This window comes from Siphateles boraxobius, unplaced genomic scaffold, assembly GCF_051911475.1.
Source record: "Siphateles boraxobius isolate OS27281-9 unplaced genomic scaffold, OSU_SipBor_1 25, whole genome shotgun sequence".
NCBI lineage: Eukaryota > Metazoa > Chordata > Actinopteri > Cypriniformes > Leuciscidae > Siphateles > Siphateles boraxobius.
The window spans coordinates 17,961,387-17,974,727 of record NW_027508866.1 but is presented as its reverse complement, the minus strand read 5'-3'; the positions used below and the strand labels follow the sequence as shown (position 1 = coordinate 17,974,727).

Genomic DNA, 13,341 nt, shown 5'->3' with positions numbered 1-13,341 from the left:
CACTTCAGCTGTGTGAGTCTGAGTCATTTATACACTGTAAAAACATTACTGTCTTAAAATATTAAGTTCATTGTATTAACTAATTTTTTTTTATTTCAATGAAGGAGATTGGATAAATCAACAGAAACACAAAATGTCAAGTTATCTGAACCACGTAAATGATCTAAGTTGATTTGACTAAAGAAAGCATCCATCCATCCATCCATCGTGAAATGGCATTAAAAACTGTGATGTGTCATGTCGGCCCTCATGATATACAAAATATTTGTCGGAACGTAACAGCTGGAAATGGTGATGGCCCTAATAAAACTAATAAAAGTTGAGCTCGGAGGAGAGCACTAAGGGAAGTTGCAGTAGCAGATGTGACAGACATGGCCCCTGGCAGGGAGCTTTTTACACATCTGGTAACACACAGCGTCACTGCCTCTGCGCTGTCCCATGGGGCTTGTCCTGTATCTCACATTCTCTTGACAATATCAGACTGCCATTTGGAACATTATGTTGAAGAACTCTAAGTGAACACTTAGCTTAACTTACTAAAGTTTTTTTTTCTTTGCATTACCCTGAATGAGCTAAGATGCTCATTTGTCTAGATAGTCTGGATATGAAGCATTTCACATGAAATGTTGAAGACTCGTACACATGATGATGTGTTACTGACAGCCCCTTCTTTGATTCGGAGGGAAGTTGTGTCATGAGCAGTGATCCATTGAAGCGAAGATGTTTCACAGCGCAGTAGAGGGCATCACTCATCAGCTGGAGGACAGTCTGGCTGAAAGCTGAGTCTCATCACTCTGTACGCTTGGACATCAGTGTCTCCTCAGCACTCATTCATGCTCTCATAGACAAGCTTGGAATGTCAGTAGGTGAATTAGATTTAAGAGCAGAAGTCAATTTGTTGTTAGTGTAGCCTGAATGTACAGAAGCAGTCTTGTCATGTTTTTTTTTTCTTTTTCTGAAGGATTCGTTTAAAGATATAAATAAAACTTGAACTTTCAACATAGCATCAACTACAAAATACCAGCAGGGTACATGAAAAAAAACCCTCAAAATAAACAGACAAAAATAAAAACCTTTTTTTTAAGGAAATTTGGCTTAATTTAGGTCCATTAAAATATTTGCATTTCCATGACAATAAGCTTACCCTTATTTAATGTTTATTGGGGTGCTTTGCACTGCTATTTGTTATTTATTTATATTAAAACAAATACTTTATTTTTATCTTGTAAATATGCAAAATACATGTAATATATGCCAATTAATAAAGTTAAGCTTAATTTTGGAATGTTAAGAATTTAAGAGGTAATATATATATATATATATATATATATATATATATATATATATATATATATATATATATATATAATGTACCCATACAGAAATGTAATATATGTCAATATATGTAAATTACATATATAATGTCAGTGCCCATGTATGTCTGCTGCCTATATGAGAAATATATGCAAAATTCATATATATAAAACACATAGACTTATTTGAAACATATTTCAAAATAAAGTAAAAATGGCCGTTTTCATATAAGTGCCATATATTTTCCTGTATATGCACATAAATGTTAAATATATGTAAGACGCATATATGAATATATGCATATACAGTATGTACTTATTTCAATGCATCATATCATGTGCATGTATGTTTACATATTAGATATGAGGGGAAACAAATATGTATGTATTGATATATGATATATTTATACTTAATGTTGTCCATATGCGAGAGTATAGACTTTTTTTTAAATTTTTCTAAAGGATTTGTTTAAAGATATAAATAAAACTCGAACTTTCAACATAGCATCAACTACAAAATACCAGCAGGTTTCATAAAAAAAACCCCTCAAAATAAACAGACAAAAATAAAAACCTTTTTTAAAGGAAATTTGGCTTAATTTAGGTCCATTAAAATATTTGCATTTCCATGATAATAAGCTTACCCTTATTTAATGTTTACTGGGGTGCTTTGCACTGCTATTTGTTAGTTATTTATATTAAAACACAAATACTTTATTTTTATCTTGTAAATATGCGAAATACATGTAATATATGCCAATTAATTAAGTTAAGCTTAATTTTGGAATGTTTAAGAATTTAAGATGAAATATATATATATATATATATATATATATATATATATATATATATATATATATATATATATATATATATATATAGCCATACAGAAATGTAATATATGTCAATATATGTAAATAACATATATAATGTCAGTGCCCATGTATGTCTGCTGCCTATATGAGACTTATATGAAACATATATTTCAAAATAAAGTAAAAATGGCCGTTTTCATATAAGTGCCATATATTTTCCTGTATATGCACATAAATGTTAAAAATATGTAAGACGCATATGCATATATGTACTTATTTCAATGCATCAGTATCAAATGCATGTATGTTTACATATTAAGTATGTGGGAAACAAATATGTATGTCACATATTTAAACTTAATGTTGTCCATTTATGTGAGAAACCAATACTATACTGTAATAATGCAGACACATGGTATCATATATGGATGAACTCAAATATTTTCTTCACATGTATGGACACATAAATGTTCATATATGTTGCAAGCATATATTGTGTTCTCAGATAAGTCAAATATATGTATAGATATATGTAATGCTATTTAAAATATAAGTAGGTCTACATATATGGCCATATATTACATTTATATATATAGAGAGAGAGAGAGAGAGAGAGAGAGAGGTACATACATTTTCACATTTTTATGTTTAAATAAGCTATAAGGAAATAATATTATTAATAGAATATTATATATGTTACAGTATACAGTATGTTGCACTGCCTTTAATTTATGTTTTTCTTTTGCATAAGTATTGTAATGGAATACTCATTTTGTTTTTGCAAAATTTTATTTCTAGTTTTGTTTTTCTTTTGATTTTGGGGATGAAATATGAAAACAAAAATGAATAATTATAACCCAGTTTCCTTTTTAATACTACATTTAGTTTCACACACTGATCAGACAGAGCAGGAGGTGCAGCTGATGGAGTCTTAACAGTCCTAACATCTTTGTCTCTATTTTTAAAAGCACATTTCATGAAATATTCAACCAATTCTTTCAGTGTTTTCAGCTATAATGCACTCTCCTGACCTCTTTTTTTTCAATATGATGCAGTAACTTTAAAAATTCTTCTCACCTTCACAGGCTGATCATTCATTCAGTGCCACAGATTTCTATATATAATTTTCTACACAGAATCATTTGACACCTATTTCATATTGGTTTTTACTTCAAGGTCTGCATTTGACAGTTTACCAGACCAAAAGTAGACTATCTAGTCAGTCAAGTTCATTACATCTGTTTTGCTATTGTATGGCCAAAACAAAGAGAAGTACTGTAATGTGTATACTGATGTAAAGCCTGGTTATCATCATAAATAATGTAAATAGCACTGAAGCTCCAGTAGAGCATGTCTAAAAGGAAGTGAGACAGTCTTTAATTTCAAAAGCAATAGTCTGCTTTTGCTTATACTATGCAAATTGCCAGGCATTGAAGATTAATATGAAAAGAAACCGGTTGAACTGCAATCCCACACTTGTCTCCCACTCTTTTCCCTAGTCTTTTCTGGTGCGTGTCTATGTGTGTGAGCAAAACGGTGTGCTGTCAAATAGGATGAACTTGAAAGGGAACACAAATGCAAATTCTGGTATTCAAATGTTGCCTTCTCTGATTGTAAGGCATCTCAGAAAAGCACTGCAAAAGCATAGTAAAGTAGGACATGTTATACATTCTTGTTTTTGCACAGCAATCTTCCTTTTTAATGCATAATTAAACAGCATTTTTTCACTGCATGTTTTAGTGGGAGGGTGAGAAAGAGGAGAAATATTGTGTGTGTGTGTGTGTGTGTGTGTGTGTGTGTGTGTAGTGGTTGGTCTGTAACACTGGTTATGACAGAGGGTAAGCCAGTGGGGGAGTAATTGCACTTTGCATGACACACACAGTGAATCTGATGACACACTGAGACTGAGGAAAAGCATTAACAGCGGATAACTCAGATACATGTACATGCCATGCACACAAGATGATTGTTATCATATGTACACATTCAATATAGATACCTTGGCTTTGGGATCTTAAAATGACAGCAAAATCAATTTAATTTATTTCCTGAGACCAACATCTCTTCTGTCTTCTCTATCTTGTGGTTAAATGTTTCCACCCAGTGGCGGTTAATGGACATTGCACATATTCCCATTTGGACAATACCTAGGCACTTTTCGTTCCAAATGCCATGAAAACAAATAAAAAGACCTTTCATGTGGAAAAAAAAAAATATTAAGGCTGCTGCACACTTGTGACTGCACCATTTCATGGGTGTTCTATTACTATGTTACATGGTTTAATAAAGATTTAGCTTCTAAGGATTCCCCTATAGAGCGTATTCACAGAGCGGCATCTTTGATTTTTAAAGGGATAGTTCACCCAAAAAATTAAAATTTTGTCATCATTTACTCACCCTCAATTGTCCCAAATCTGTATGAGTTTCTTTCTTTTTTTTAACACTAAAGAAGACATTTTGAAAAATGTTATAACAAGAGAGTTGACGGAAAAGAAAAATACTATGGAAGTCAATAGAGTAGTGCAGGTATGACATCAATTTGCCGTTTCCATCTCAACTGGTTGCCAACATTCTTCGTATGTATCGTATTTTGTGTACAGCAGAAGAAAGAAACTCATGCAGGTTTGGAACGACATGAGGGTGAGTAAATAATGACAGAATTTTTATCTTGGGGTGAACTATCCCTTTAAAGGGTATGAAAGCAAGGTGTGAGGGATAGCCATCTTTTCAGTGGGTTATTAATTCAGCAGACAAAAACTGAAAACATGAGCCGTGGAAAACTATAAGTGATCTAGGAGCTTTCCATAGACATAAGAAATAGCCTACATAGGCACCCTATTGGCCGCTGGATCGTACGTCAACGGCGCCACCATATTGAGGAAGGCAACTTTCCCATAACTCTCATAAAAGGGATAAAGAAAAATGCCTGTGTGCTTCGTGTGCTGCTTGGGGTTGTACTTTTGTTTCTGGTTGTATTTGGTCATTATATAATTAGCAAAAGTAACGTTGGCCATCGGAGTCAGTCAGTGTAAAATAGCTAGCGATGTCGCTAGTTAACTTAGCTGTGAAAGTTGAGACATGAGTCGACATGATATGTATTATAGTTTTATAAAACTTGTCTCAAACTTTCACAGCTAAGTTAAATAGTGACATCTATATCACTATTTAACTTACTATCTTTAATTGTCTATATTATGTAATTGATATTTCATATTCTTTTGCTATTATTGTAGTTTATACATAAAGTATGCTATTATCAGTATATTATTATTATTATTATTATATTATTGTACTTATGCTATTATATAATTATACTATTCATTACTATTTTATTTTCTGTATAGGCCTACTGTTTGTTTATTTGATTGACTATACACTAAACTATTTACTATTACTTCTCGCTTTATCTTATATTTAGGCCTACTATTTGCATTGCACTGTAGTTGTACCATATCATATGTATTACCACAAAGGATCCATCAGTTATCTTTGTCATTGTATATTTGGAGTATCTATCTGTATCATTTTAGTGCTATAAAATACAAAAAGAAGCCTGCCGGTGATTTGTATTTGCCGATTTGTTTCATTTTCTCAATGGCGGTCAATTCTAAGCACAAGAAAAGCTAAAATCGGGTCAAAGACAGGAAATGCTTTTTCCACTATAAGAAAACTTTATTTCATTTAATGTGAAAATTAAATTATATCTCAGTATGTTGGTCTTCACAATTCTAATCCAAGAATAAAAAGCCAAATACATGACAAGCCTGAGCTTTGACAATTCCTTATTAAAAAAAATATTTTATAAGTCTAACTATCAAGATTTTAAATAACTAGAGATGGAACTTTTTGTACACCACGTACAAAACACTGAAATCTGTTGATAAATGTCAACGTTTATATCCAGAAAAACCACAGCTCACCCGTTTGTACTTGCATTTGTTTACATAGCAGTCTTGCCCTCAGCAATATGGCGGACGCTTTGGCGTATCGCAGCAACGTTCCAAAGCGGCGTCTATGTATTTATTATGTCTATGAGCTTTCTACATCTTTTTACAGCGGACGCGATTGAAAATACGGTAAGTCTATCCATATTCATACTCTTGTGCTCTTCCCCTAGAAACGCGCATGCGCGTAGAAACAGCTGCTTCTACCCCCTAGCGGGCGTAGTTGAAGTCGCGCATGCGTTGTGATGTTATAGTCCGCGGTGGGCGGAGTGGTTGCGAGGATGTACAGTTTGTGACGATAAGCAATGTGAATGAAAAAAATGACGAAATAACTGTGATCGAGCCGAGGGCAAGTAGCGGTCGCGAATCCAATTCATACAGTGCTGCGCAAAAGGGCATGTAAGTCCTGTCACATTAAAATGTGCAACCGTAATTAAATTATTTAAAAACATGAAAAATGTGTGGCAATCTTGCAGTCGATAAGAATGCTCGATGCGGCTAACTATAGCCCTACTACAGTGTTGTTGCAGTGGGGCGCGATAGCGTAGACTTGTTTATAATTTCAATATAACGGTATTTGCATAGTTTCACTGTCAAAGCGTTTGCATTATTTTCCCGTCATATTGAAGATTGATATTCGATTTAGATGAAGGCTGCCATTAAAGGCAAATCGACTGGATAATGCATTTAATATCAGGACGACACCTCTTCTTTCATAGGTTTGAACCTGAAGCTGAAGTTACTGGCTCTTCTTTATCTTTTTTGTTTGTTTTGCCAGACTTCCTTTGAGAGCTTGTGACCTTCCAGTAGAGTAAGGTTTTCTAAAAACTCTGTGCCTCGAGGTTGCTTCAGCAATGAAGTACGCAGTTAAATTAATGAGGCTGTCAGCGTTGTCAAAATGTTCTTTTGTTGAGGAAGCAGTAAGAATCAGAAATGCCAGTGCTTGATGAATAACCTAAAACACATTCATACCAATTTGGACTACGAACTCAGATGTTCGATTAAGACCAACCACTATTTAGTGTGCTAAAATTACAACAACCTGACAGCCATCGATTTGATCAAATGATCAGTTTAATTCAATGAAGATTTTAAAACTAGTCTTTAAATTCTTAAGTGTAAGTATTAAAATCCAAAAACCTTAAGCACACCTAAAGACCCAATCAAAAATGAAATTAAAAGGTTTTTTTTTTTTAAGTTCATGTCTTTACCAAACATGTTGGCTTATTAATGTACATGGAAAAATGTATCTGAAACATTCATGTATCTTGCATCATGGGCATATGCAAAATCTCAAAAATGCTCTTGAAGGATGTATAAATAACATTTTAAAAGCGTTATTGCTTTGAACAATGTTTTATTAATGTTACTGGAATAATGTTTGTTCATAACTTTGAGAGAACCTTGCCAGAACGTTAGCCAAAGCTCTGATAACTTTCCCTGTTAGCTGGGGGAAATCCATGTTTTATATAAGATTAGTGATGCATTACATTAAGATCAGCATGTTTCTTACACTATTGTGTTGTTTGTTTTGGGTTACAGATCATTTCTAGCCCAACCATCTGGCTGCTTACCCTCTGTGACCTCTGGGAAGGTTTTTTAAGAGCACTATGGGGAACACAAGCAGTGAGAGGGCGGGCATGGGCCAGGAAAAGGCCCACAGAAGGGACAGTCGAGGAACAAAAGAAGGAGACCGTCCTAAAATCCTAATGGACAGCCCAGAAGATGCTGATATTTTTCATGGAGAGGACATCAAAGTGTGTGCTGGCTCACATTATCTGTTCGCTTATGAAGATATCATAATTTAGATATGATGACCATGTGTTCTATATTTAATTTTCTATTAGGCACCATTAGTAAAAGAGGAATTCATTGACTGGAGATCAGACCTGGAGACCAGTGAAAAGGTTCTCACTTTAGATCGACCCACTGTGTTTCGGTGGACAGGGGCTGGAAGAGAAGTCTATATTTCTGGCTCTTTTAATAATTGGACCAATAAGATTCCTTTGATTAGGAGGTACGTAACATTTAACGGTAACTAGAACTATTAAAAAAGTTTTGTAAAATAAATAAATAAAATTAAACCTAAAATGTAATATAAAAAAAAAACTAAGATTAATAAAAAAGTAAAATTGCTAAAAACTTAACCTAAGATTAATATGAAAACTGCTAAGCTAATAAAAAAAAATATAGTAGTATATAAATACAAAGTTCTGTCATGAAACTCTAGATGGCGCTGATAGGTCCTTAACTCAGTCTGCTTGCTATCACATCATTCTCTGTAGGGCACAGATGATTGGTTATGCTAACTGTTACAAATGGAGAAAAAGTCTTCTCCTGAAAGTATTCTTCTGATATCTTTAAACTACAAATTCATTCATTTAACATTAATGTTTACCTCTGTTTCTTCAATAGTCAAAACAACTTTGTGGCGATTGTTGATTTGCCCGAGGGTGAACACCAGTATAAATTCTTCGTGGATGGACAGTGGACACATGATCCAACAGAGGTGACGTCAATCATCATTAGGGGTGTAGCGATACCCTCATGTCACGCTTCGATACATATCGTGATACTGAACTCACGATACGATATTATTGCGATACTTCAAGACGTGATAAAAGGCTAAAAAAATTGTGCTGTTGATTAAAATGCTAAATTTGGTGTTACTTTTTGGGTGTAAATGAATAGGCTTGGACTTGGTGCTGGAAACCCAGAAATATTCATGATTCTGAAGCTGAAAATACAGAATTATTTTAGATGAATATGCTTTCGCTCTGTCAGATATGTTTAAAATAATGTCGGCCACTATTTACTGGTAACATCAGACATTTGGCATTATCAGGAGCCACAAATATTCCACTCATTGCATTATTATACATTATGTTCAACATTATATTTAGTAGTTTATTGTAGTACTGACACTAAAACTCTGTAAACTTTAATTTTTTCTCACACAGTAATTTTTATTTTGGGTGAACTATCCACAATACATATTGTTGCATTTTTTTATTGCGATATATTGTGACACGATATATTGTTACAACCCTAACCATCATCATCATCATCATCATTATCCTCCAATAGTACTATAAAACCAGCGTAATATTGACCTTCTTTCTCTTCAGCCTGTGGTGACCAACCAGCTCGGCACGGTCAACAACATCATCCAGGTGAAGAAGACAGACTTTGAGGTTTTCGATGCACTCATGGTGGATTCACAGAAATGCTCTGACATGTCAGGTTTGAACACAACCATTTCCACATTTCCTTTCATCATATTTTAGAACTGTTTAATACAAAAAACTGAAATTTATCTGCTACATGAGGTATCATTAATGGACCGAAAATGGTCAGTCGTGGGTTGTTATGACACATTGTATTTATTGATCATAGACCTGTCCAGCTCTCCTCCTGGGCCATACCATCAGGACTCTTACGTCCCCAAACAGGAGGAGAAATTCAAATCTCCCCCCATCCTGCCCCCTCATCTCCTACAGGTCATACTCAATAAGGACACAGGCATCTCAGTGAGTATCTGCAAAAGACCTTGCATTAGGCCTGTAAAAATGACAGTTAGATAACCATCATAGTACCATTCTCTACTATTTGATTTGATGAAGGGCCCTATGATTTAAATTATTAATTAAATTGCAATTAAACAATTAAATTTAAATTCATATTGCGATATTTGGACTAGTGTCTTTGATTATTAAATCACATTATTAAATAATTCGAAGTCAACTTGCTCTGTGTTTTTGTCTACTGCACATACTCACAGAAACTCGCAACAAACCGCCAAAATAAAAGTTTTGTTTAACTTGAAGTTATGACAGAAATGGACTATTGTGTAGTAAAATGTACTTCTTAAAATTATAATAATAATAATAAGAATAATTGGTAAGAATAATAATAATACAATTTATTGAAAAATATTTTGAAGGAATAGCTCAATTAAAATGTTATTTTTTTCAATCCTTGCTGTAATTTATACAATAAAAGTGTAGATGTGCAGTACTTTATTTGACAAAAAAAAGTTGATTACATTTTTAAAGATTTATTACATTTTAAGTTTTATAAATTCATTTGTATTAAATCATAAAACACAGAATCCAGAAAAAAATGAAACCGACAACAAAGAAATTAGAAAAAAAAAAGTTTAGGAATTTTTTTAAAATATAATTGTATTGCATAGCACTCAAGAAGTATCAATAATATCAATAAAAATTTGTAGAAAATACAAATTTCAGCTATAATATACACAATTCTGTCTATAACTTTAGAATCTATAACATTATGTGCACTTATAGCTCTTATCTGCAATTATTGTTCTTGTATAGAGTAAAGCTCCCTTCACACCAAGGATGAGTTCTATAACAATAAAGATACAGTTCTAAAAATCTTTCTAATTATAAAAGAACGCAGACCTCCACACCACAACTATAACAGCACAAAAAAACACTATATTTGGAATCTCTTTCAGAGTGTTTTTCCCCCAGCTGATGAATGCTATACAAATTTGACAGTCAATCAGAATCCATCCTGCTTTAAAGAGCTCAAACATTTAAAGTGACAGAGACAAAACTGCAGTGCTTAGAATAAATTGAACGATATTCTCCACTGGTGTGGACACTAATATAGTTATGTATAGTTAATTGTAGTTATTGCTCTTGGTGTGAATGGACCTTACAACTTGCTTGCCATAGTGATGTGGGCCATTCTTGTCTTTTCAGTGAATAGGTTGATCTGGTTCACAGTTGATCACAATCACATGATTAACTAGCAAATTGATTTGAATTTTAATTGAAAAAGGCATGAGATATTTATATGAAAAGTCATGTTATTTAATTGGTCAAAAAAAGTAATTGGTCAAAATAGACTCCCATTACAAATGACTTAAATGAAGTAGTTCAGATGACCCTCTTTTGGGGATCGAGGCCCAGATTGGGAAATCCTGATGTGATTAGAGTAATTGTGTTCATTTTATTTCTACACTTTATTACTTCAAAAGTGTTTCATTCGCATAGTTGCATTGTAAGGTCCAATATTGATGCTGCTAATATAAATGAGTTCTTGTTTTCTAACAGTGTGATCCAGCTTTGCTCCCTGAGCCCAATCACGTCATGCTTAATCACCTGTACGCTCTGTCCATCAAGGTAAAGCAACTTAAAGAGCTCTGTGAGATGAACCCGCATTGATTTCAAGTCTGTTCTGATGACTCTGTATCTCGTCTGGCTCTCTGACAGGATGGCGTAATGGTTCTGAGTGCCACCCACCGGTATAAGAAGAAATATGTCACAACCCTGCTGTACAAGCCGATCTGAGAAACATGGCCGTTTCAAACGCTCAGTTTATACGACCTCTGATATATCTTATATATCTTATATCAGTAGTATGTATTATTGTAAATAGGAATGTACAGAGATGCACTTTAGAGAAAAATCCCTCCTTACTGGGTATACACTAATCAGAAACTACAGGACATATCGGTAACACTTTATTTTGATGGTCCCTTTTGAACATTCTGTTAACTATAAGTAACTTTGCAACTACATGTCAACTAACTCTCATTAGAATTATAGTGGACTATCTGCTTCATATCTGCAAACTCTTTATTGTGATGGTCCTCCAACAGACACTCTACTGACTATAAGTAATTTTGCAACTACATGTCAACTTATTCTAACCCTAACCCTACCAGTCTACTAATACTTTACTAATACTCTAATGAGAGTTAGTAGACATGAAGGAGCAATGCTACTTATAGACAACAGAATGTGTTAAAGGGACCATCGAAATAAAGTGAAACCGACATATCTGCTCTTTTAGAGGTTGGTACACTATTTAAAATTATTACTCAATCTAAACCAGTATTTGGATAACAGGAGGTGTTCTTGAATGTGAAAATGAGTGTAAATAGAGCTTGACATGTTCATAATTCTGTTTAGTCGAGTGTTTAAAAAAAATATAGCTGTGTTGATAAATATTAATATATTATTAGGAAGCCTTTTGATTATGGGCCAGAAAAAGGCCTGTTATCAGCAGTTTGTGTCGGAGCCCCTAATATAGAAAAACTGAATGGTTTAAGAAATTGTTTCACTCAAGAAACTAATTTTTTTTTTTTCAATTTCATGAAAAAGTTGATCTTTTTAAATCCATCTTTTAATCTTCTACTTTTTTTTTTAGAACAGAGCAAAATAATTATTGCAAACATCTTGATTTAACTTTTAATCTGTGTTATGAAAATCTCTGAAATTAAATATCACTTTTAATAAATGATTTTGGCTCCGTTTCATTATCGCATTTACAATCGTGTCAGGGTGGATTAAGTTGTGGAAATGTTATGCTCTTACTTTATGCTCTTGAAACCGTGAATGCCCTTCATGCTGGCTTTGGACATTCTGGGTAAGTACTGCAACAAATGGAAATCAATCAAAATATCAAAATAATCAAATAATTGATAACATCCACAGAACATTTTCATTGCATAAAAGGTTCCTTATAGTGGAAAAGAGTTCTTCAGATTATCAAAATATTCTTCCCACTAAGGTGAAAAACAACAACAAAAAAACCTTGTTCACAAAGGTTCTTTGGCATCAGTAAGAAAAATCCCTTTTTGGGGGTTAAACCTTTATTTTTAAGAGTGTATATAAACCATTTAAGAACTGATATAGCATTTCTTTTAGTTGCATCTATTTCAATTGTAGTTCAATTGCAAAAGTTTTCAAAACTAACATTTGATAAATTTCCTCTATAGATGATGTCAAATTCATCACAAGATTATGCAATGCATAAAATGCTAGTCCATCCAGGACCACCCATATGCCTACAGCTGTGACGGGTCAGGAAAGAAGGTCATCTGCAGTGAATAACAATGTTTCGTTTGGCCTACTTATCAAATTGTTAGATTACAGAAACTATTCAGGTGAGAACAATCCATGTTATAGCACTCCTCAGTAGTTACTCATACAATTACACGGTCATATAAGGCTTAAGTAAATTACAATCCTAATGTGTTTTGGCACTTCTAGCACAGAAGATGGATATAAATTGCTAGGATACGCATGACGCAGGGTGCGCAGTACAAACAGGTCTGTCTGCAATCTTTGGTGTATTAAAAAAGACGATTACAGTTTATAGGTGTGCTGACGCAAAACATCCAACCAGGCTACGTGAATGTTGCATTATTCACTGCGCGCGCGTGTGTGCATGGCTTAAGGCGAGACACTACAGGTGAATAGGGTAATTTTTTTAACTAGCAGACATCAC

The 13,341-nt window shown here is 33.7% G+C and overlaps 1 protein-coding gene across 1 annotated transcript; it reads left to right on the top strand.

Moving 5' to 3' along the window:
• Window positions 1-6,303: 6,303 nt before the first annotated feature.
• prkab1a (protein kinase, AMP-activated, beta 1 non-catalytic subunit, a) lies at window positions 6,304-12,351 on the top strand. Its single transcript, XM_077242971.1, has 8 exons — window positions 6,304-6,471; window positions 7,615-7,829; window positions 7,920-8,089; window positions 8,488-8,581; window positions 9,201-9,315; window positions 9,469-9,602; window positions 11,160-11,228; window positions 11,319-12,351. Exons 2-8 carry the CDS (start codon window positions 7,683-7,685, stop codon window positions 11,394-11,396), a joined length of 807 nt encoding a protein of 268 aa, XP_077099086.1. The 5' UTR covers window positions 6,304-6,471; window positions 7,615-7,682; the 3' UTR covers window positions 11,397-12,351.
• The last annotated feature ends 990 nt before the right edge of the window (window positions 12,352-13,341 follow it).